This window comes from Oryx dammah, unplaced genomic scaffold, assembly GCF_014754425.2.
Source record: "Oryx dammah isolate SB20612 unplaced genomic scaffold, SCBI_Odam_1.1 HiC_scaffold_1, whole genome shotgun sequence".
Classification (NCBI taxonomy): domain Eukaryota; kingdom Metazoa; phylum Chordata; class Mammalia; order Artiodactyla; family Bovidae; genus Oryx; species Oryx dammah.
In genome coordinates, this window is record NW_024070185.1 from 62079823 (window position 1) to 62104801 (window position 24979).

General features: G+C 50.2%; 2 protein-coding genes across 2 annotated transcripts in view; both read right to left on the bottom strand.

Moving 5' to 3' along the window:
- The window catches only part of TRIM14 (tripartite motif containing 14), a 26157-nt gene extending 25514 nt beyond the window's left edge, over positions 1 to 643 (bottom strand). The window contains exon 1 of the mRNA XM_040238744.1: positions 363 to 643. Coding sequence (XP_040094678.1) covers positions 363 to 578 — 216 coding nt within the window. The 5' untranslated portion in view covers positions 579 to 643. The remainder of the gene's footprint in view (positions 1 to 362) is intronic.
- Positions 644 to 5381: 4738 nt separating this feature from the next.
- The window catches only part of CORO2A (coronin 2A), a 65340-nt gene continuing 45742 nt past the window's right edge, over positions 5382 to 24979 (bottom strand). The window contains exons 3-12 of the mRNA XM_040238750.1: positions 18035 to 18151; positions 16936 to 17085; positions 14287 to 14466; positions 13467 to 13583; positions 12625 to 12729; positions 11801 to 11897; positions 10741 to 10853; positions 10326 to 10416; positions 9333 to 9604; positions 5382 to 8328 (exon numbers count right to left, since the gene is read on the bottom strand). Coding sequence (XP_040094684.1) covers positions 8197 to 8328; positions 9333 to 9604; positions 10326 to 10416; positions 10741 to 10853; positions 11801 to 11897; positions 12625 to 12729; positions 13467 to 13583; positions 14287 to 14466; positions 16936 to 17085; positions 18035 to 18151 — 1374 coding nt within the window. The 3' untranslated portion in view covers positions 5382 to 8196. The remainder of the gene's footprint in view (positions 8329 to 9332; positions 9605 to 10325; positions 10417 to 10740; positions 10854 to 11800; positions 11898 to 12624; positions 12730 to 13466; positions 13584 to 14286; positions 14467 to 16935; positions 17086 to 18034; positions 18152 to 24979) is intronic.

The window sequence follows — 24979 nt, forward strand, 5'->3', positions numbered from 1 at the left end:
TGTGTGTGTGTGTGTGTGTGTGTGTGGCTTTCCTGAAACACAGTTGTTTTCTAAGGGAGGTATTTTTTCATCTTTGTTAACGGCAGCTTTTCTTTAGGTCCAAAGGCCGTGGGATGGACCCACCGTGGTGGATGAGGTCCAGGATACCCGGTCTTACTCCCAAACCCACCTCTTCTGATGCTTAAATGGTGGCCTTGGCTCGCCGGTGCCCTTCCTCAGTCTCTCTTTCTGAACAACAGGTCGGCCTCTGAGATGGTCCCCAGGCCGCCTTGCCGGTCCTGGTCCCAACCGGGAACTGCCAGTGGGACCCGGCACGCCCCTCCCTGCCCGTTGCTGAGGGGCTCGCGCCCCAGCGTCCCCACCTGCACGCGCGCCGCCTCGTCCAGCGCCAAACTGATCGGGTGGCCGCGGTGCGAGCCCAGCACCGGGCAAAGCGCGCACACGCAGCGGCGGCAGCGGCGACAGAAGAGCTCAACCACGCGGTCGCCGTGCTCTGAGCAGGGCCAACAGTGCGCGTCTTCGGGCTCCGCGGGGCCCAACCCCCTAGGAGTCCCCTTGAGCACCGCCGAGCCCGCCATTCACCCTCCAAGTTTCTGGGCCGGGGCTGAGCAGCCAGCGAGAGGCCCGTGGGGAATCGAAAGCTGGGCGCTGGGGCGGGGCGCGCCCAGTTCCGGCGGGGAAAGGCGGGTAGCAGGGCGCCGCACGCAGGCCTGCTGGAGGCGTGGGAGGTGGGGGCGGTGGCGGGTACGGCCGCCGCATCAGCACCCTGAGGACTGCGCAGTGCCGTCCAGCCCAGCTGCCCCGCAGTGAATGAATGCTCAGGCCTGGGCTCCCGGCTCAGTGTCTGGCCCAGAGGCAGCCACAGCAGAAACGGAGTCACATCGAATGGGCTACCCGGAAGGAGGTGGGCTTCCCCGCTAAGTGACCCTTGTCTTGATCAGGAAAACTGCAGCCCTGTGGGTGGGACCAAAGTTGGCTGTGGCCTTCTGGGATGTTGTGCATTACCTACGTTTTTCATTTTCCCATAATTCTCTCTTGCCCTTTCCCCAAGAGAAATAACCATTCCTGCAATTGCGAGAAACCGTTCTGGAAACTCCAATTGCCCCCACGCTAAAGTCTCAGCTTCTATGGAATGTCAGTTGGCATTATGGAAGTTCCTCAAAAAATTAAACATAGGACTACCGTATGATCCAGCAATCCCACTTCTGGGTGTGTATCCAAAGAATATGAAGTCAGAATCTCTGAGGTATCTGCACTCCCATGGTCACAGCAGCACTATTTACAATAGCCAAAATATGGAAACAACCCAGGTGTCCATCAATGGATCACCGGAGAAAGAAGATGTGGTATATGTATGTATGCTGCTGCTGCTGCTGCTAAGTCACTTCAGTCGTGTCCGACTCTGTGCGACCCCATAGACGGCAGCCCACCAGGCTCCCCCGTCCCTGGGATTCTCCAGGCAAGAACACTGGAGTGGGTTGCCATTTCCTTCTCCAGTGCATGAAAGTAAAAAGTGAAAGTGAAGTCACTCAGTTGTGCCCGACTCTTAGCAACCCCATGGACTGCAGCCCACCAGGCTCCTCCATCCATGGGATTTTCCAGGCAAGAGTACTGGAGTGGGGTGTCATTGCCTTCTCCGTATGTATGTATAGTGAAATGTTATTCAGACTTAGAAAGGGAAATCCTACCATTTTCTAAATAAATGAGCCTAGAAGACATTATGCTAAGTGAAATAAGCCAGATGGAGAAAGACAAATACTGTACCATATCTAAATATGTGGAATCTAGGGGGAAAAAAAAGTCAAACTCATAGGAACAGAGAGTAGAAAAGTGGTTGCCAGGGGCTGACAGAAAAAGGTAGGGTGGGGGAAAAGGGTACAAACTTAAAGTTACAGAACCCATAAGTTCTGGGGATGTAATATATAGCATGGTGACTGCCATTAATAACACTATATTGTGTACTTGAAATGTGTTGAGATTGGCTCTCAAATGTTCTTCAGTTCAGTTCAGTTCAGTTGCTCAGTCGTGTCCGACTCTACGATCCCATGAATTGCAGCATGCCAGGCCTCGCTGTCTATCACCAACTCCCAGAGTTCACTCAAACTCATATCCATCGAGTCGGTGATGCCATCCAGCCATCTCATCCTCGGTCGTCCCCTTCTCCTCCTGCCCCCAATCCCTCCCAGTATCAGAGTCTTCCAATGAGTCAACTCTTCGCATGAGGTGGCCAAAGTACTGGAGTTTCAGCTTCAGCATCAGTCCTTCCAAAGAAATTCCAGGACTGATCTCCTTCAGAATGGACTGGTTGGATCTCCTTGCAGTCCAAGGGACTCTCAAGAGTCTTCTCCAACACCACAGTTCAAAAGCATCAATTATTTGGCGCTCAGCTTTCTTCACAGTCCAACTCTCACATCCATACATGACCACTGGAAAAACCATAGCCTTGATTAGATGGACCTTTGTTGGCAAAGTAATGTCTCTGCTTTTGAATATGCTATCTAGGTTGGTCATAACTTTCCTTCCAAGGAGTGAGCGTCTTTTAATTTCATAGCTGCAATCACCATCTATAGTGATTTTGGAGCCCCCCCAAATAAAGTCTGACATTCTTTCCCCATCTATTTCCTATGAAGTGATGGGACAAGATGCCATGATCTTAGTTTTCTAAATTGTGAGCTTTAAGCCAACTTTTTCACTCTCCTCTTTCACTTTCATCAAGAGGCTTTTTAGTTCCTCTTCACTTTCTGCCATAAGGGTGGTGTCATCTGCATATCTGAGGTTATTGATGTTTCTCCCTGCAACCTTGATTCCAGCTTGTGTTTTTTCCAGCCCAGCATTTCTCATGATGTACCCTGCATATAAGTTAAATAAGCAGGGTGACAATATACAGCCTTGACCTATTCCTTTTCCTATTTGGAACCAGTCTGTTGTTCCATGTCCAGTTCTAACTGTTGCTTTCTGACCTGCATATAGGTTTCTCAAGAGGCAGGTCAGGTGGCCTGGTATTCCTATCTCTTTCAGAATTTTCCAGTTTATTGTTCTTACCATGCACAAAAATGGTAATGTGAGGTGATGGATGTGTTAATTAACTTGATAATGATGACCATTTCACAATATATTTATATATTAAGTCATTTCTTGTTCACCTCAAGAAATCACAAGCATCATAAATATATACAGTTTTTGTCAATCACACCTCAATAAAGCTATAGGAAAAAAGTCTCAGCTCCTGCCTACAAGGTCCTTGCCTCTTTAAAATTTTTATTATTTATTTGGTTGTTCTGGGTCCTCATTACTGCACGTAGGCTTCTCTTGCTGTGGAGCACAGGCTCTAGGGCACATGGGCTCAGCAGTTGTGGCACGTGGGCTTAGTTGCCCCATGGCATGTGAGAATCTTCCAGGAACAGGACTGAACCTATGGTAGGCAGATTCTTGCCCTCTGGACCACTAGGGAAGTCCTCCTTAGCTCCTAATACCCATGAACTCTGCCCTGTCTATGCTACCCTTTGCTTGTTTCCAGACCAGGGAGTAGGTAGTTTTCTCTGTGTGGAACACTGTTTTCCTCAAATGCTCTTTGCCTTGTTTACTCCTATTTATCCTTCAGGTTTCTGCCTAAATATCGTTTCCTCCAGGAAGCCTTCCTTGCTTCCCCTCCAAGAGCAGCCTGCAATGTCCCCTACCTTGGCCTTCCCTTTCCTTCCAACCACAACAGAGGACTCTTTGGAGGCCAGGAACCAACCAAATCTGTCTTGCCTGGTTCCCAGGCTGGTTTCTGGCCCAAACAAGTAGGTATTGTTGTTGTTGTTGTTTGTTGTTTAGTTGTTAAGTCGGGTCTGACTCTTTGCAACTATCATGGACTATAGTCCACCAGGTTCCCCTGTCCAGGGGATTTCCCAAGCAAGAATACTGGAGTGGATTGCCACTTCCTCCTCCAGGGGGATCTTCCTGACCCAGGGATTGAACCTACATACTTCCCCGGTGGCTCAGACGGTAAAGTGTCTGCCTACAGTGTGGGAGACCTGGGTTCGATCCCTGGGTTGGGAAGATCCTCTGGCGAAGGAAATGGCAACCCACTCCAGTACTCTTGCCTGGAAAATTCTGTGGATGGAGGAGCCTGGTAGTCTACAATCCATGGGGTCAGAAAGAGTCGGACACGACTGAGCGACTAAACTTTCCAAACTTTCTCCTGCATTAGCAGACGGATTCTTTACCTCTGAGCCACCAGGGAAGTCCCACCTGTCCTCTAGTCTCCCATAATTCCCTGTCTACCAGTCTCAATAACACAACATGGTTAACACACAAGGATTCTCTACATAACCTTGCACTTGGTTCCTGGAAAGCCAAGATCACATTTCTTCATTTCTGCGCCTCTAAGTCCTTGTGCATGCAGATGGTTCTCAGCAAAAGTTGGTTGTTTGAAAGAATGAAAGGATTTATTTTGGCTGAATGAAACAGCTCAGTTTCTGAGGCTGTTGGCTTAGCTGATTCTAAACTCTGAGAAAGCAGTGACTGTCTTGCTTACCTGATATTATTCCCAGCACTTTGCCTGGAACCTGGCACTTAGTGGGTAAGTACAAGGGCAGATGAGAATTCCAGGGAGAGCCCATTCAGTATAAGGAGAAGCACTTCAAGTTGCTAGAAGTGGGTGAACCTTACTGGTCCTTTTCCCCTGAACTGTGGGGAGCAACTGGTACTACTCATCACATCTCCCTGAAACACACTTTCCTCTAACCTTCCAAGATCCCACATCCCCTGGATTTCCTTATACCCAGAGCTACTCCTCTGATGTCATCTCATCCTTCTCGATCTCAAACTGTCCAAAGAGCTCTTAACCATCTCTGCAGGACACTCCCTAGGCCCTGCACCTCTCCATCCAACTGCTTTCCTGGCTTTTCAAAACAGATCTCTCCTGCATCTGTCCCTACAAAATATACTCTCCTCTCCCAAGCTCCCTCCAAAAGTTCACTGTATGCCATCTTGCTTTCACAAAAGACCTACATTAGTATTTGTTTTCACTAACAGAAAACTGAAGTGGATTTTCGCTTTTATTAGAAAAAAAAGGCAAAAAGGCAAAAAAAAAGGAAATTCAGCATTTGTTTTGCAGAGTTATTATAGAGGCATCAGGCACCTCCTAGCACCCCAGGCAGTTAGAGTGTCACTGTCAAACTCCTGCAGGAATGACACTCAGCATTCTTAACATTAAGCTGTCTTAGCTTTGAACTGTGTCTGTGAGCATCTTGCTTCACCTTGACTTATTTTGCATTAAGATAATTGTTTCTTCACTTTTTATCCACTTTGGCTTATGAAAGGTTTCATGAGCACCTTCTACTTTCAGATAGTGAGGGAAACCTGTATTTGTGAAACAAATCAAGGAAAACTCCATGTATTAAAATGTCTAGGCAGATGTTTATTATTTTGTTACCTTCTTTTCATTGCACAATTCCACATCTATTTATTTTCACTTTTAGTTTTTTTTTTTTTTTTAATAAAGATACAAGGAATTTCAGAAACAATATTATAAACAATCAAAGGATTTCAGGCACGATTTTGTATTAAAAGTATAGCTCGATTTCTGACTTCCTGCTTCCCTCTATGATACAATCTCAAATGATTGTAGATACACCCCAGAGCTCATCTCCCAGTGCTGTCTTCACTCTCAGAAAGTTCCTGAGTCAATAGTCAGGGGGTTCTTAGGGTATGGAGTAAGGAGATGAGTACATAGTCTGCTTGTCCTGAGCCTGAGGGCCCTGCAAATGCTGGGCAAGTCCTACTTCATCAGCCAAGAACAAAAACAATTTTTAAAAAATGGCTTAAAAAAATATCTGATAAAAATTACCTATCCCTCTCCCTTGCTGTGAAATAATTTAAATAATTTATTGTAGATGTAAAAAAAAAAAGGAAAAGAAGTTTGTTCATGGATGCCTTCGTATTGTTTTTAAGCATGAGGTACGGGTCCCTTAGGGGTGGGGAGAGCTTGAGCAGGAAGGCTCCGTGTGGAGGAGGCATGTGGGCAGCTCCCCAGACAGGACCTCACCTTCCTGCCTTTCAGCTTGTGCCTTTGGGCTTGATGATTCTTCATTCTCTGAGGCTAGGTATTCCCTTTGAACTTGGGGATAACAGAGCCTAGCTCACCTGTTTAGAGTAGGACGGGTCAGTGAGTGGGACTGAGAGGGCGTTGTAAACTGTGAAGAGCTGGTCACAGATGAGGTGGGGGGAGATAACCCCATTCAGTGGAGCTCTGCTTCCCCAACAATGCCTGAGATTCGGCCTTTGGCAAGCTTGGCAGGACCCAGCAACTTCGTAAACACGACAGGAAACGTGGGCATCTGGTGTGTGTGTGGGCAAATGAGGTGACTCAGCCATGGCAAGGGGAGGGGGCCATCAGGAGCACAGAGCCTTCATCGTGCTGCAGTCAGGGGTCCCAGAGACCCCAGGGATGATGCTTCCTACTTTATAGGAGCTTTCAGCCTGGACTTAGAAGACGGGGCTGGAGTCCCAGATCCTGTCTGGCGCTCACTATCCTCATCTTCACTGAAAATAGGTACAGATGGACCAGTCCACTGGGTCTCTGTCCTGACTGTGTTGCAGAATCATCTGGGAACTTAAAAAAACATATACCAGGCCAGGCCCTACTTTGGAGATTCTGCGTCAATGGTCTGGGGTTGGGCCTGTACATCTGTGGTTCCTGAAGGCTCCCAAAGGAATTCAAAGGTACAGTCTGGGTTGAAACATACCAGACCTGAGTGGCCTCTGAAGTTCCCATCTTAGTTCCAGGATCACCCTGTGCTTTGGGCAAAACTCATGGCTGGCACAGCGTTGGTAAGGAGGCGCACATTTAACTTCCAGCATTCCCTGCCTCTAGCTGGGTTGTTGTACTGACCACTGTGAGAGAGAGCACCTTAGAGAAAGGGCTTAAAATACACAATAGAGAGACACAGAAAAACTGTCAGTCTGGAAGGGAAGTCAGGGTCATCTCGTCCCACTTCCTTGCCCACTACAGTCATCCCTCTCCAGAAGCTCTCCTGGGTGGGTGCCCATGGGGCTCTGCTGCCACACTTCCAGAGCTGGGGCTCCCCACCTCCTGGGGACCTCTCCTGTTACCTTGGGCTGAAATCTACCTACGTCATCCTGGAGGAGGCAGGCTCTATGACCTCGGGGCTTTGGTGGTAGCAGTCAGTGGTCGCGGGCACCACTCTGCTGTCTGCATCCCCACCTAAGGGACAGTGTTTACACATATTTGGCTGATTCTGGCTGAAAGGAGAGAGGATGGCCTTCTGTCTGTGTTCCACCATTAGGCGGAACCTTGACTTATTTCTTGGAAGTTAAACTTCCTCTGCCCCTTTGTCAATGTCTTTTGAGTTCCTGCAGCAAACCCAGATTATCACCCTGCAAAGTAGCTTTCCTCAGGTCAAGGCCAATGTTTTTTCATCTCAGGTGGCAGATCCTCTAAAGGATAGCACATTCCAGGGGCCTCCTTGCTCAGATGGAGAAAGTGAGACCAGAGAGTGAATGACTTCCGAGAGGTCACAGAGCAAGTCAGGGACACAGATGAGGCCAGAACCAATGGATTCCTGCCCTGTGGGCTGAGAACCGCACACGTGCTGCCTCACAAACAGCAAACAGACCCAGGAGACCAGGAGCTCAGCCCAGCCCAGCCATGGACTCTCTGGAGACCTTGATTACTTGCCCTTCTCTCTGGGCCTCAGTTTTCCCACCTATGAAATAAAGAAGCTGGACCATGCCACTTCTTCGCAAACTTCTAATTTTTAGTAGGAGAATTATGTATTCCATAGAAGCCAATATTACAAAACAAAACAGCCCTCCTGGCTTAATCTTCCCCACCCTACCTTGCTATGAACCACAGCTTGAAAACCAGAGGCAGCTTCACTTCCTAGGTCCTTCCAGCTCTAACTTTGTACAGCATTGTTTTCCCCTTGAGAAATTATCGTGGACCCTTCAAAACAAGTAAACCGAAGGCAAGATATCATCTCTAAAGAGTCAGTTCAGACACCATTGTTTTAAGAAGGCAAATGGAAAATCGGCAGCAGGTCCCACTGGAATCTTTCAGCGACCAAGAGTTTCATTTCTGGTAAAAAATATAGAAACAGTAGCTGTTCTTGGAGGACCTGTGGTTTGGTTCTGGACCTCCTCATGGAGCCGACTGGTGTCCCTGAGGACGAGGAGGACAGAAGACTCTGCTCAGAGCCTCGGTGAGCTCATACGCAAGTTTCTGATCTCCAGTTCCAACTGTTTGGCCTGGACCTCGCGCTGGGTCACCAGCTCCCGGAGCCTTCGGATCTCGTCTTGTTGCCGATAGAACATCTGCAGCAGCTGGGAGAGCACAGAGCAGAGCGGAGGGTCACTGGGCTGTCCTGGGATGCAAGGGGGCAGGACACCAGCAGAAAGCATTGACATTGCCCCTTTGTCACTCAGAAAGGGGGGGGATGATATTAACATGGCTGAGACTTGAGGGGGCAGCCATGGTAGATTTTTTTATAAAAATCTTGTTTTCTTCACCCAATAAATGAAATTCAAAAAAGAACTGACATTTCAGATATTTCTTGTCTCCTTAGATTTCCCCACGGGTGGAGAAAAGGATACTTGACCCTGAAGTCCTGGAGACTGGAGTTTTCACCACCACTAAACTGTGTGACCTTAGACAGGTTACTTACCCCCTCTGAATTTCAGTTTCTTCCCCTGGAAACTGGGGGTCAGAAAACTAACCTCAGCATTATTACAATTGCTGCCAGTATACAGGATGGCACTAGATGTTAGGTATTTCCCCTAAGGATCTCCGTTATTCCACTGAATGCTACAACACCCCATGAGGGTGGGAAGTAGTATTAATGCTCCCACGTCACCACTGTGGAAACTGAGGCTGGGGGAGATTCAGCCCCTGAGTCCCAGAATTAGTGCTCAGGAGAGCCAGACTCAGAATCCCTCCATGAGACACCAGCCCTTGTATCTGTTAGCTGCTACTTACTCCCGGGGCTGTTGAGAAAATACAATCAGATGACATGAGTGCCTATCTAACGGGGACCTGGCACACAGCAGGCACTTAACAAAAGTTGACTCTGAGAGCACAGAACATCCTAGAGAGTCAGAACCGGAAGGGACTTTAATACCCAAGTCAGGTTCCTCACCATCTGTAAGTAAACCCACCATATCTTGGCATGCGGATGGTGCTCATGACCTGCTTGTTAAGTGAACCAGCAAGGTGAGTTGAGCGGCCAGGCCAGGCCACAGCGCGGGGCATCTTCCTCACCCTTTCTCCCTCCCTCCCCCAGCGGCTCCCCTCCCCGGGTGGACCCACCCCCGCCACGTTCGCACCTCACCTCGTTCTCCGTCTTTGGTGGGGGGCATTCGAAGACGTCAAAGCCATCTGGGAGCCAGGTTCTCTTCTCCTGTTTGTATTCTGCCGCCCACCTGGGCGCCTTCTCCTCTAGCAGGGAGAAGGGCCTCCGGCCATCCTCTACAACCAGCCTTTCTGTCTGGTTGAAGAGATGAGGCGAGGTGGGGGCCGCGGGCACGGAGAGGGTTCTCTCTGAGGGCAGAGGCTGCGGGCTCAGAGGCTCGGCACCAGGCCTAAGGGACATCAGGACGGGCTCTGGGAGGGAAGCAGAGGGCTGTGAGAGGCCGGAGAGCCCCTGAACAGACGGGCCCGAGGGGCGCTGACACGCACGGAGCCACACACAGACATGCCACACGTGCGGCCCCGTGCAGACGGGCACAAGCCCACAGGCCAGAGCAGAGTGCAAATGCACACTCGTGATTAAGCGAGGCTTGAGTTGCAGGGGCTGCCCCAGAACACCATGAGCTCCTCCCGCCTGTGCTGCACTCTGCCATCTACCAGTTCACAAATTCTCCCAACACCTGCCTCCCACTGTGCAGGCCCTTGTGTTGGCAGACCCAGGAGGGAGGGTCAGGGCAGGGGCCACTGCCTACAGGGTCTCTGGGGTCAAAAAGTAATTGCAGAAGTGGTGGGAGGATGGGCAGGGGATCCAGCTGAGACTGTCCAGTCACTCTGCACAGCCCAGGGTTTAAAGACATTTTTCATGGAGCAAAATTCCTTGAACTGGGGGGAATTTCCTGAGCCACTTGGAGCAAGCCCCAATCTACGTGTGTGCCTCCTAAATGGCTGGAGTCTCACCCACTGGACCCCCAGGAAAGGCCCCTAGTTGCTTTTAACCAACTGCCAACCACCAATCCTCTGGGGTCATGGATTATGGGAAGACACAAATATCAGCCAGACCCTCTCAGTCACTTGGGGCCACTGGACACTCCAGTGTCCCCCACATTCACCTGAGCCTTTTCTCTGTCTTCCTCACCTTTATTCATCCCACTGAGCCACTCCTGGGCTGTCAGAGAGGGCTGGGCACTGGCCGTGGGCGGGTAGATGTCCTCTTGGTAGGATTCTGACTGCGGGAGCAATCAGGACAGTGAGAGTGGGGATGGTTGGGGGAGCCTCTTAGAGAGCCTGGGGTGCAGACTCTCCCCCAACCCCTTTGAGTGGAGGAAACTGAGGCCCAGAGCAAAGGGACGTGCCCCAGGTCACAGAGTAACTCAAGAGCAGCAGTGGGAGGGAGCACACGGACCATGAGAAAGGCTTCCCTTTGAGGAGGGGCCGTCAGCCTCCCGGTGGCTCCCCCAGAGGCATGGGCTCCAGGGTCCAGGTCCCAGGCTCCTCCTCCTCCTCCAGGAGGGGCTCCTCCCTCCCTTGGAGATGGCTCCCACCACCCTTACCCGTCGAGGTACAATCATGGATACGGGCTCGATGAGGCTTTTGGTTGTGATCAACTTGTAGAAACGGAAGATCTCACAGGAGGACACGTCGAGACCTCTCTTTGGCATAACACCTGTGGGTAGATGACAGAGGAGGGCCAAGAGATTCCTCAGCTGGGGCCTGGGGCAGCAGGGCCCCAGGGTGAGTGGCAAAGCCAGGCTGCACACCTGGATGTGAACAGAGACCACCCTCCTCCCACTGTTCTTCCCTCAACAAAGAGTCCTACATTGGGTCAGGCCCTGTGCTGGGGAGATGGGGTTGGAACCATCAGACTTTGCCTCCCATCTTCAAGGATTTTAGCCAGACTTTTACAGGAAGTGTGCTCTGCTCAAGGCTCTCCATCACTATGCCCACAGCTCCCAACCCAGATGGTCTTTAAAAAAAAAAAAAATTATTTATTTAGGTTGTGCCACTTAAAAAAAAAAAATTTAGGTTGCACTGAGTCTCAATTGCAGCATGTGGACACTTAGTTGCAGCATGCGGGGATCTAGTTTCCAGACCAAGGATTGAACCCAGGCCCCCTGCACTGGGAGTGTGGAGCGTGACCCGCTGGACCACCAGGGAATTCCCCCAGATGCCCTTAATACAGCGACTCCAGCTTCCCTCTGATTAATGTCAGCATGCTATCTTATCTTTCTCCATTTACTTTTAATCTAGCTGTGTCTTTATGTGTAAGTGGGTTTCTTGCAGAGGGCACAGAATTGCATCCTGTCTTGTTTCTTATCCCTAAACATACTTAAAAACTAGGGATCTAGGTCAGTGACCCCCATCTTCTTGCTACTGTTGTAACTGCTCAACTTTCAGCTACAACACCTTCATACTCTCCCCATGCCTTGCTCTGCTCCCCTTTTGGCTCCTCAGGTCTTGCCTCCTCCAGGAAGCCCTCCCTGGCTTCTTCCTGTGTGCTCCCAGAGAACCTCCCACATAACTCAAGTAGAGCTACCATTGACTGAGTGTTGACTGCAGCTGACTCAGCCCTGTCTCCCCAGGCCCCACGTGGCCTCCGTGTCCCACACTGACCGATTCCCTTCTGTGGATTATAGGAGTGGTATTCCGTCAGGTAGTTCAGGTGAGGTTTGTTGGCACTAATCTCATAGTAGTGGATGTTCCTGTCTCCCTGTGGAAGAGAGGGCACCATTCAGAGCCGGTTGCCACAAACCCCGCTCCTGGCCCCACTGCCACACAGCAGAAACCTGATGCTCACTATGAGTGCCGAGTTGGCAGAGCCACCCCACACAAGGGCACACCAGGGAATGGCCACCAAGGCGCGGGGGTCCTCACTTTCACACTCAATCCCTCAACCATGACCCAAAGCCCACCCGTGTGCCTCCAAGGCAGAGGCTTGGGGAGCACAGACCCGAACCCCACTCCATCCAAGAGCTGCACACGAAGGTCAAAAGTGCAGTGTCCTGAGACCATCCCGTGGGTCTTACCCCTGGGGCGCTTCAGATTGTCATTGTCGTATGACTGGGTGGGGAGGTGGCTGCTGTCCCTGACACTGGGGGGAGGGGCCAGGGATGCCGAGTACAGGACAGTCCTACCCGGTGAAGACCCCCCCTCTGCCCCAGATTCGAAGCTGCCCCTGTCAAGAAACACCAACTGGTCCCTCCTCATCTGGACCCAGAACTGGGGCGGGGGGGCGGGGGCGGGCAACTAGCTCAGGGCGTCCGGCCAAAGCCCTGGCCCCAGGTGTTCTGGTGGAGCCAGGAAGGTGGGAGAGGGCTGGGGGCTCACCACAGGGGTAGAGGATCCAGCCACTCTTGCCTGGCCCTGCCCCTGCCTTGCACTCCAAGGGCCCCAGGCCAGTGGGACCAGGCAGCGCCTCCCCCCTGTGCCAGACTGACCTTCCCCACCACGTAGAGCATGTTGGTGTCCGCATCATAGAAGGGAAATAGCACACCTGAGGAGCCATCGAGGTCCACCTCTGTGACAGGCACAGAGAGGTCATCCTGCAAAGGAAGGAAGACCAGGAAGGCCTGTGGGTCACTCACGGAGGACCTTGGTGGTGCTAAGAATTCCTGCTCCAGGGCTCTGTGTGTGTGTATGTGTGTATGTGTGTGTGAGAGACAGACCACCTCCTTTTGCCTTGCTGGCATTTTGCCTTTAACAAATCACTTCTCATACGCATGACGTCACTCCAGCCTTCCTCCTCCTGTATTATATCTACTATGAAGCAAGGAGATTCAGAGATAGAGAAGAAGCAGTCTGTTCAACTCTGGACAAGAGCTCCTTGAAATCAGTACTACTTGGCCCAGTCCTCACCCCCTTCCTCACCCCCACCCACGTTGAACAGGCAGTTCTTCTTGCTCACATGCCTCCCTATTTCATCCTAAGTCCTTGCTCCATCCTAAGTCCTGGCATCCTAAGTCTGGATGGCCACTCCTCATCCAGAAGGCCCTTTCCTTCTCCCACCCCACCCCGAGTCCTGGTCCCAGGCCCAGCCACCTCCCCTCTCTGACATCAAGGCTTCTTCTAAGTCCTAACCCCTCCCCCTCCTTGAATAACAAGATGCACAAGGTCTGGGTGAGTGCCATCAGGCAGCTGGCACCTCCCTGGTTGTCATCAATCAGTTTGGTCAGTGAGTGAATGCATGAATAAACAGATGAAGCCAGCACTCGGCTAACGGGTGCTGGCGGCAGGGGGTGGTGCAGTGAGGGGCGCTGGTAGGGCTGCTCTGGTGACTCACCTGGTCCCAGAGGGCCATCTGACGGTTGTTCCACCGGGATGTGCCTGTGGACAGCAGCTTCTTCAGGTTCCCCAGAAATAGCACTTTGTTGGCCCGGTGCCCTTTATAGTTGGCTTCCTGGAGTGACATGTGTGGTCAGGGACTCCTTGTCTTCCACTCAAAATGCCTTCTTTTCTCATCCCAGCTCTGCCTGGGGGAATCCTTCCAGAGGCACCACCTCCAGGAAGCCTTCCTGGTTCTTTCCTATCCACATAAAGTCTCTCCCACTATTTTTGTTGCGGGTTCTTTTTAAAATTAAGACAGAGGCAGACTTCAGCCCAGCTCCATGTTTTTGCTAAGATTATTATTGAAAACATCCATTACATGCAAGTGGGTACTGTCACCTGGGTTATTTCATTTAAACTTCCCAGAGGAAGGACTAATGTCCTATTGTTGCAGATGAGAAAAAGGCTCAGAGAGCAGAAAGCGCTTGTCTAAGGTCACACAGTAGATAACAGTGGTACCTTATGGTCTCCCGACTCCATGTCATGCCTCTTGACAGAGCCGAGGCATATTGACAGCTTTGGAGTTAGACCAGGTTCAAGTCTCAGCTTTCAGTGCGGGCAAGTCCCTTAGCCTTTCTTAAGTCTCACTTTTCTCATCTGAAAAATGGGTATGATATATTCAACACCTCCCAACAGATGGGGATAACATGCATAAAGACTTTGGCTAGAACACTGAGAGCATCACTGCTCTGTTCTCAGAAGCCCCTATCCTCCCCCCATGCCCACTCCACTCCTTGCTCCTCCGACCCCAAGCCAGACCGCAGCTGAGCACTAACCTGGAGGACGGTCCCTGCTCGGGGGTCTAGAACCCGAATCTTGCGGTCTTTACACGCGGTGGCCAGCAGGCTGCCGTTGGTGTTGAAGGACATGGAGAGGATCACGTCTTGGTGACAGTTAATTGTCTTCACGGGGCTCATGATTACAGACTCCTTTGAATCCAGGTTCCAGACCATCACCTGCACAGCAGAGAGCCAGCTCTGAACCCAGCCCCGCCCCCAGCCCTGTCCCAGTCCCCACAGTCACACGCCAGCCAGGCTGCAGTGAAACATGGTATCCCCAGAGGGAAGCCACAGATGGCAGTCTGGCCAAAAGGCCTCGGGTGAGAGGATGGATCTGCCCGCTGAAGTGGCCACGTGGTAGGAGGGGGAAGTCAGCAGTAGGCTGTCTAGTAGTGAAAAGAAAACACCATCTGCTTGGAGCAACGAAACATCCATGCTGGGAGGACCCCAGGGAACCAGCTAATCCAGGGGGTTTCAAACAGTCATTAGCAACAGTTTCCACCACATAGTTAATAAGGGATGCCATATTTAGCTGCACAGGCTGTGCAGTGCACAGCTCCAGGGCAACCCATTCCCAAAGTCCAAGATGTGAACAGAGCCCCCTGGAGTCGTGTACAGATAAAACTGTACAACCATAAGCAGTGAAGTGAAAGTCGCTCAGTCATGTCTGACTCTTTGCACACTATGGACTATAAGTCCATAGAATTCTTCATGCCAGGATACTGGAGTAGGTAGCCTTTCCCTTCTCCAGGGGATCTTCCCAACCCAGGTCTCTCGCATTGCAGGCAGATTCTTTACCACCTGAGCCACAAGGGAAGCCCATAAGCAGCAGCACACCCTACCTAAACAGATAACAGAGCACTTCTGATCAGAATGGGGTAGAGGACCTTTCAACCACTCCCATCCCACCCTCTTATCCATCACAGAGGCTTCTGAGGTGCCTCTGTAAAGCCTTATAGAGTTGTGAAATGAAGAGTTTAGAAGTTACGATGGCATCAACCCCATTTGTGTACAGACTGAGGCCCAGAGGAGAACAGGGACTTTCCCAGGTCACGCTGCAGGTCAGAGACTGAGTGGAGACAGAATCAAGATAGCCTGTGCTGTGAGCTTTCCCATTCCACGGGGCCCACAGCTTGCTAACCTGGCAGTCAATGAAGGAGGCTGACGCATCTCTGAGCAGGGGCCAGCTCACCCCCTCCAGCAAGACTAATGGACTGAACAGTGTCCCACACCAAAACTTATGTCTACCTGAAACCTCAGAATATGACCTTATTTGGATATAGGGTTTTCACAGATGTAATGAGGTCTTGAGAAATCTGTATGCAGGTCAGGAAGCAACAGTTAGAACTGGACACGGTACAACAGACTGATTCCAAATAGGAAAAGGAGTACGTCAAGGCTGTATATTGTCACCCTGCTTATTTAACTTCTATGCAGAGTACATCATGAGAAACGCTGGACTGGAAGAAACACAAGCGGGAATCAAGATTGCCGGGAGAAATATCAATAACCTCAGATATGCAGATGCCACCACCCTTATGGCAGAAAGTGAAGAGGAACTAAAAAGCCTCTTGATGAAAGTGAAAGAGGAACGTGAAAAAGTTGGCTTAAAGCTCAACATCCAGAAAACGAAGATCATGGCATCTTGTCCCATCACTTCATGGGAAATAGATGGGGAAACAGTGGAAACAGTGGCTGACTTTATTTTGGGGAGCTCCAAAATCACTGCAGATGGTAACTGCGGCCAAGAAATTATAAGACGCTTACTCCTTGGAAGGAAAGTTATGACCAACCTAGAGAGCATATTCAAAAGCACAGACATTACTTTGCCAACAAAGGTCCGTCTAGTCAAGGCTATGGTTTTTCCAGTGGTCATGTATGGATGTGAGAGTTGGACTGTGAAGAAAGCTGAGCGCCAAATAATTGATGCTTTTGAACTGTGGTGTTGGAGAAGACTCTTGAGAGTCCCTTGGACTGCAAGAGATCCAACCAGTCCATTCTGAAGGAGATCAGTCCTGGATGTTCTCTGGAAGGAATGATGCTTAAAGCTGAAACTCCAATACTTTGGCCACCTGATGCGAAGAGTTGACTCATTGGAAAAGACTCTGATGCTGGGAGGGATTGGGGGCAGGAGGAGAAGGGGACGACAGAGGATGAGATGGCTGGATGGCATCACCGACTCGATGGATGTGAGTTTGAGTGAACTCCGGGAGTTGGTGATAGACAGGGAGGCCTGGCGTGCTGCAATTCATGGGGTCGCAAAGAGTTGGACACGACTGAGTGACTGAACTGAACTGAACTGAATGAGGTATCAATACAATGAGGCTATACTGGATTTGGGTGGACCCTACAATGACCGATGTCCTTATAAGAAGAGCAGACACACAGATACAGAGAGAAGAGGCAGAAGATGGAGGAAGAATGCAGTGATGCAGCTGTAAACCAAGGAATGCTCGGAGACCCTAGAAGCTAGAAGCAGCACAGAAGCACCCTTCCCTACAGCTTTTGGAGAAAGCATGGCCCTCCTAACATCTTGACTTTGGATTTCTGGCCTTCAGAACTGTGGGAATGCATTTCTGTTGTCTTAACCCACCCAGTGTGCTTCTATGTCAGGGGAGCTCCAGGAGATTAAATAGACAAACCCACCTTGTAGTCATAGCCGGAGCTGAAGAGGATGTTGGCAGCTGTGGGGTGCCACTCCACCAGGCCCACTTTGCGGGCATGGCCCACCAGCTCTTTCCTGAAGGCTGTGAGGTTCTTGGTCAGCAGCTGCTTGGGGATGTCCCAGATTTTAATCTGTCAGGAGAGACACGGCCCAAGGGGAGTGTTAGCTGGCGTCCCCTTGCAACCCTGAGCAACAAAACTGGCAGTGCCCCGCAGAAGGGCCCGGGCAAGTCTCTCTGTATCTACCTGTCATTCAGTGGAGAGGCAGCTGGGGCTCCTCAGAAGGACAGGGGCTTTCCCAAGGTCCTCCAGCCCAAGCAGGGGCTGGAGATGAGCCCAGGCTTCTGGGAATCTGCGCCATCCTAACCTGTAGGTGAGTGGATGGGCCATAGGCCTGATTCCCAGGCTGGAGATCACAGCAAGTCCACCTCTTAGCCTAGAATATCCCTCAGAGTACTGTGGTCCCAAAGGCTCAGGGGAGAGCTCTGAATGCCAAGAAGAAGGGTTTATGCTATATCCTCAGGGTACTGGGAAGCCAGCACAGTCTCTGGAGCAGGACAGGGCAGGGACAACCCCCAACCCCTTCTGTGAGAGGGGCCCCCTTGGATGGCCCAGAAGAGGAAGACTAAAGGTGAAAAGGTAGGCATTTAATGCTCCCAGTCTTATCCTTTTAAATCTTCCCTCTATGCAAGATCTTCCCTCCCCACTGTCTATGAGATTATATGGCATAATATTTTCAAGCCACAGTAAAAATGCCCTTCACAGCATTTTTTTCCCACTTCACAGCATTTTATAGTTTCCCTGGAAGATGTGCATTCCCATCAGGAAATGACACCTATCCACATTGGATGGTTGGGAGCTATTAGGCCCATTTTATAGATGGGGAGACTGAGGCCCATAGAGAGGAGGGGCGGCACCCCAAGTTCCAAGGAGCCCAAAACTTCTATCTAACTCATGCCCTCCTCACACAGTGACCTCACCTTGTCAAGGATGGAGAAGTCAGGAGCGTCAGAGGTGCATCCAGATTCCATTCTGTCTCCCTCCACCCCAGCCCCACTCCTCTCGGGAAAGGGGCACTCACCGTGGCATCTTCAGAACAGGAGGCGATCTCAAAATCATTGAAAGGGTTCCATTTGACATCTAAGACATTCCCTCTGTGCCCGCACACCTTCGGGTAGTGGGGGTCCAACTTTCCTGTCTGTAAAACAGTACCCAGGGAGATTGAGGAGAGGATGCAGCTAATTCCACTTTAGCATCTGGAGGAGGGTCACTCGGGCAGCCAGCAGTCACTGAGTGGACAGGAAGACGTAGAAGGCAGAGCTAGTAGTGAATCCAGGACTTACCACTAATCCCTGTGTGATCCTGGGGGAGTCACAACACCTCTCGGAGCCTCAGGAAAATGGAGGCAGTAATAGATATTTCAGAGAGTTCGAGTGAGGGTCATAGGAGGTGGGGTATGGGGAGGGTCTAGCGCAAGTGTCTAGCACATGGTAGATGCTTAATAAAAGGACGTTTCTCTTCATATACTGCTAGCAGGAATGCAGAAATGGTGCAGCCACGGAGAAAAACAGGCTGGCAGCTCCTCAAAAGGTTAAACAGAGTTACTGTATGACCCCATAATTCTACTCCTAGATACAGCCCCGAGAGAAATAAAAACATAGGTCTACAAAAAAATGGTACACCAGTGTTCACAGAGGCATTATTCAAAATAGCCAAAAGGTGGAAACAACCCAAATGTCCATAAATGGATATCTAAAACCATATTCATACATAGTGTTTTCATACAATGCAATATTTTCCAAAAAGGGAATGAAGTCATGTCCAACTCTTTCCAACCCGGTGGACTATAGCGCACCAGGCTCCTCTGTCCATGGGAGTGGGTTGCCATTTCCTCCTCCAGGGGATCTTCCCGACCCAGGGATAAGAACCCGTGTCTCCTGCATTGCAGGCAGATTCTTTTATCGCTGAGCCACCCAGGAAGCCCCAGTATATTCATAAAATGAAATACGTTCAAAAAAGGGAAGGAAGTATGGACACATGCTACAACGTGGGTGAACACTGAAAACATCAAGCTAGCTGAAAGACACCAGACATAAAAAGCCACATACTGCATGATCTGCTTAGATGATCTACCAGATGCGGTTCTGCTGCTTGAGCAAAGGAGCACACCCCCTGGTACCTAGAATTCTGAACCCTGACTGATGCATGTGAGAAGTCCAGAATAGGGGTAATTCCCTGGCTGTCCAGTGGGCAGGACTCTGTGCGTTCACTGCTGGGGGCCTGGGCATGTCTCAAGTTGGGGAACTAAAATTCCAGAAGCTTCTAGGTGTGGCAACAACAACAAAAATCCAAAATAGTTACATCCATAGAGACTGAAAGCAGACTAGTGGTTGCCTAGGGCTGGGGGGAGAGGGGCATGGGGAGTGACTGCTAATGGGTATGGGGTTTCTGGGGGTAATGAAGTTATTTTCAAATTAGTGGTGACGGTTACACAACATGTGAATATCTAAAACCCACTGAATTACACACTTAAGTGGTGAATTTTACAGTACATGAGTTATAAAAGTGAAAGTCGTTCAGTCATGTCCAACTCTTTGCGACCCCATGGACTATACAGTCCATGGAGTTCTCTAGGCCAGAATACTGGAGTGGGTACCCTTTCCCTTCTCCAGGGGATCTTCCCAACCCAGGGATCGAACCCAGATCTCTCAGATTGCAGGTGGATTCTTTACCAGCTGAGCCACAGGGGAAGCATGTGAGTTGTACTTCAATTAAAAAGAAAGGGTGGGTTTTTCCTGGGGCACAATGGATAAGAATCCACCTGCCAATGGAGGAGACACAGGTTCAATCCCTGATCCAGGAAGATCCCACATGCCATGGAGCAACTGAGCCCGTGCACGACAACTACTGAGCCAGTGCGCTAGGGCCAGGGAGCTCCAGCTGCTGAAGCCTGTGCACCCTTAGAGCCTGTGCTCCGCAGCCAGAGAAGCCACCACAATGAGAAGCCTGCGTACCGCAACTAGAGACTAGCCCCCATTCACCGCAGAACAGCCTGTGCAGCAACGAAGGCCCCGCACAGCCGAAGATAAATAAATCAAAAAAGAAAAAGGAAAGGGCATTTCCTCCCTTCCCCTCTTTCCTGCTGAGAATTCCTATCTAGGGGCTGGGAGGACATACAGGTTTCACAGCCCTGCAGCTGAGAACTCCTGGGTCATAAGAAAACTACACCAGTTCAAGCACAGAAGCTGGCAGCTGGCAGGGACAAACCACTGATTTTACACATCACACTGCATGGCCCTGGCAGTACAGGGCCCAGAACACCCTCTGCCTGCCAACGCAGACACCGCCCACAACCGCTACCCAGCCTCAGGTTCTAGAGCCCATCCACCGGCAGGCTCCACCCTTATATCTAAGTGAAGGAGACAGGGGAGAAGAAAACTGGCTGACACTCACCCATCTGGCAGATCATTTCAAGGAGCCTGGAGGACAAGCCGAATGCAAAGTGCTGGGTGAACATGAGGCGCAGTACTTGACCTCACATAACTAATAGTCTCGGGGATATTTAAAACTGTATTTTCAAGCACAGAGTGAACTCAGGGAACACCCACAGGCTCTTCTTCCCTCACCTGCCCAACTCTGTAGAGCCCCTTGCACTCTTGTGGAATGTCCTGAGACCATGCCCAAGGGAGAGCAAGCAAAGACCAGGGACGCTCTATGGCCTTGCCTCCTAGGGCTACAGAGAGGGCAGCTGCCATGACTACAGACATAGGACATCCCATTACCTCTGGCAAACTAGGAGACAGACACCTGAGCCTCTGGTTCATGCATCTGAGCTCTGAAAACAGGCCGTGGTCCCAGGCTCCCCTTCAGAAATCCTCTGCCCAATTCTGATCTCATTCCTTGGGAAAGGGTCTTAGACATCTCTCCCTAGACTGGATCCCTTCCAGGAGGAGGAACCCTATAAAGCACATTATTTGACAAACTGGGATGTGAATGGTAGATAAAAGTATCGTAAAGCTCAACTGAGTGAATTTGACAATGTACTGTGAGTACGTAAGAAAAAAATTCCTATTTTTAGGAAACATACTAGTATTTAGGGATAATTGAAAAGCAGAGACATTACTTTGCCAACAAAGGTCTGTCTAGTCAAGGCTATGGTTTTTCCAGTGGTCATGTATGGATGTGAGAGTTGGACTGTGAAGAAAGAGTGCCAAAGAATTGATGTTTTTGAACTGTGGTGTTGGAGAAGACTCTTAAGAGTCCCTTGGACTGCAAGGAGATCCAACCAGTCCATTCTGAAGGAGATCAACCCCGGGATTTCTTTGGAAGGAATGATGCTAAAGCTGAAGCTCCAGTACTTTGGCCACCTCATGCGAAGAGTTGACTCATTGGAAAAGACCCTGATGCTAGGAGGGATTGGGGGCAGGAGGAAAAGGGGATGACAGAGGATGAGATGGCTGGATGGCATCACCGACTCAATGGATGTGAGTTTGAGTGAACTCCGGGAGTTGGTGATGGACAGGGAGGCCTGGCGTGCTGAGATTCATGAGGTTGCAAAGAGTCGGACACAACCAAGCGACTGACATGAACTGAACTGAACTAACCATCAAAGGGTTTAGAAAACAAAAAAGTACTTTCACATACATTGGAAAAGACCCTGAGGCTGGGAAAGACTGAAGGCAATAGGAAAAAGGTGGCAGAGGATGAGATGGTTGGATAGCATCGCCAACTCAATGGACATTAATCTGAGCAAACTTTGGGAGATAGTAAAAGAAAGGGGAGCCTGGCATGCTGCAGTCCATGGGGCTGCAAAGAAGTGGACATTGCTGAGTGACTAAACAGCAACAGACATTCAGAGAGAGAGAGACAAAATAAAGACTTTGGATGTATCATTTGATAGTGCTGTGTGAGGAGGGGAACAAAAGATCAATTTCTTTCAGATGGTTTAGCCTTCTTCATGGATGAAGAAAATGGTCCCCTGGGTAGAGGGCGGCAAGGCAGCACCTGGAGTGAGGGCCCTGCAAAGAGATCACCGCACTCACAGGCCCAGCTCAGGTCTCCATGGGACCATCGCTCCAGCCACCAGGCCATTCTCTACTGTTCTAAAATATGACCGATAATCTCTTCCTTGCCGGGTGATGAGGGTAAAATGACGTACTGTAGCTGAAAAGTCCAACAGTGATCTCCTATAGTAAGTGCTCAAATAAGAGCTTTTATTATACGTACATTTGTATGCACACGCACATGCATGCGTGCTAAGTTGCTTCAGTCGTGTCCAATTCTTTGTGACCCTGCCAGGCTACTCTGTCCATGGGATTCTCCAGGCAAGAATACTGGAGTGGGTTGCCAACATACACAAACATCTACATATGTGTATATATACATATATATATATATATTTTTTTTTTTATAAAAGTTTTGGTTGTGCCCTGACTAGGGATGGAACCCACATCCCCTGCATTGGAAACACAGAGTCCTAACCACTGGACGGCCAGGGAAGTCCCACACATGTACCCTAAAGTTGAGGAAAAAAAGACTGGAAGGAAATGCATCAAAATGTTTTTCATGGTTATCTCTATATGGTGAGTTAAATGGGTATGGCTTTTAAAAAATCATCCTATCTTAAAAAAATTTTTTTCTAAACCATAAAAACTGTAAAATTTTGCAATAAAAAAGATATTTAAGAGGGAGGTTCGAGAGGGAGGGGACATGTATACCTATGGCTGATTCATGTTGCTATATGGCAGAAACCAACACAACATTGTAAAGCAATTATCCTTCAATTAAAAATAAATAATTTTTTTTAAAAAAAAAGGTATTTAAGACAAGACTTTCTGAAAAGATCGGGTCTTTGCAGGATTAGCTAAAAATTTCTGATAAAGCTGCAGAGCGTGAGGGGCTCTGCGATCAGAAATGGTAAAAAACACAGCAAAGCTCAACTAGCCTGCACCTGTGGCAGGCATTACTAATGGATCACTGACCACCCCTACGGGGGGGGGGGGGGGCGCGGGGCGGGAGGGGGGACTTGCCCAGGGTCATGGGGAAGGTGAAAGGCAGAGTTGGGCTGGAGCCCAGGGTGAGCCTGTGGCATACTCACTGTGGTCTGAGGGAGCACCAGCCCTGTCTGAGTCAGTGTCCTGACCCCCTTCCTGCACACAGCCTTTCCCTTCTCTTGGATCATTTCCTGGGCCAAAGGGCCAAAGCAGTCAGCAGCACTGTCTTTGGCTGTGGCATACCCAGGTGCTTTCAAGGCCTTGATCTCTGCACTCTGGCCCAGGGCCAAGCCCCAGTTTCTGCCCTAAGAAAGGTTTCTCGAGAGAGCTGATTGTCCCTGGCCTTGGCTGACTGGAAGCAATGTGCCCAGGAGCCCCGTTCAGACTCCAGCCTCCAGCTCTGTGAGCTTCAGACTCAGAGGTACCTGAGAGCCAGGCCTGGCTCTGGTGGGCACTCCTCCCAGGCCTCCAAGAGCAGAGGCCCCATCCCCACACAGCTACTCTTACTTCTTAGTGAACAAAGGATGGCAGGTGGTCCCCAGAGGCTGGTAGGCCCTGTGCCTAAGAGGGTTTCTGTGGGAGGACCCACATTAATAGACATTAGCCAGTCTGATGGGCTATTGACCGGGCTGCTAAAAGCCCTGTCAGGACAGGGATATTTATAATCCAGAGGCCACTGCTGCCTTTCAGCCCATTAGGCCAGCAGTCAGCCAAGGACAGGACTCTGATTTATGGATGTGTGTGTGGGGGGGGGGGGGCAGGGGTGCTCTAAATGGGGGCTTCCCAGGTGGTGCTAGGGGTAAAGAACCTGCTTGCCAATGCAGGAGATGTAAGAGATAGGGTTCAATTCCTCAGGAAGATCCCCTGGAGGAGGGCATGGCAACCCACTCTAGTATTCTTGCCTAGAGAATCCCCATGGACAGAGGACCCTGGAGGGCTATGGTCCATAGGGTTGCAAAGAGTCAGACATGCCTGAAGTGACTTAGCGCACACAGCACAGACTCTAAACCAGAGGAGACACACCTGTCCTCCTCCTAGACGCCAGGGAGCTGCTCAGCCTGGAGAGACAGCATCTCCAAGTCTCTGAGGAGCGGCTGTCCTGGGGCAGACGGAGTGGACGGAAACTGTAGGACCCAGAAGGCAGGAGCCCGGTGGGGTGGGACAGGAGAGGCTGTGGGGTTACTGTCGTGACCTTAGGGCTCACAGGGAACCTGCCTCTCGGTCAGTTTCCTCATCTACAAAATGGCAACAGTAGTAGAATCTCAGGGTGGATGTGAGGATTAAATGAGTTCATACACATACAGTGCTTAAGACTCTGTCTCAGGAATTCCCTGGTGGTCCAGTGGTTAGGACTCAGAGCTTTCATGGCCAAGGCCTGGGTTCGTTTCCTGGTCGGGAAACTAAGATCCCACAAGCTGTGTGGCATGACCAAATGAAAAAAAAAAAAAAAAAAAAGACTCTACTTGGTACATGGTGAGCTTTCAGGAAATTCACTAATATAAGTTCATCAGAACTAATCACAATACCCAGCTTTATTGTTGCTCAGTACTTTGCAGGGGCCAGGATGTACTTAGTGAGGCCAAGGTGTCCTCAGTGAATGCACTCAAGCACATTATTACATCTATAAGGAACATGTTTGCAAGTATTTTCCTTTAGGAACCATAATTTCAGGAGTCATTTATGTGCCAGGCCATGTGCTAGGGGCTCTGCTCAATTATTTAATTATTCCAGCCACCCCAGGAAGCAGTGCAAGAATCCCCATTGAGAACGTAGAAGCTGGGGATAGCAAGGGTTGATAATCAGAGCCACTCCAACCACGGCAGAGCCGTGAGAACTGGGAATGCTTTCTCTCACTCATGGTCTGCCTCTTGCTATCCCCACACCATAGTTATCATCAGCATCATGCAGGCCTTTCAGTGACAACCTCCTATGTGCCAGATCTTATGTCCCATGCAAGTGGCGGCAGAAGATGGATTACTCATGATCTGTGCCCTCCAGGAGACGCCAACCTGTGGAGGAGGCAGAATATAGTG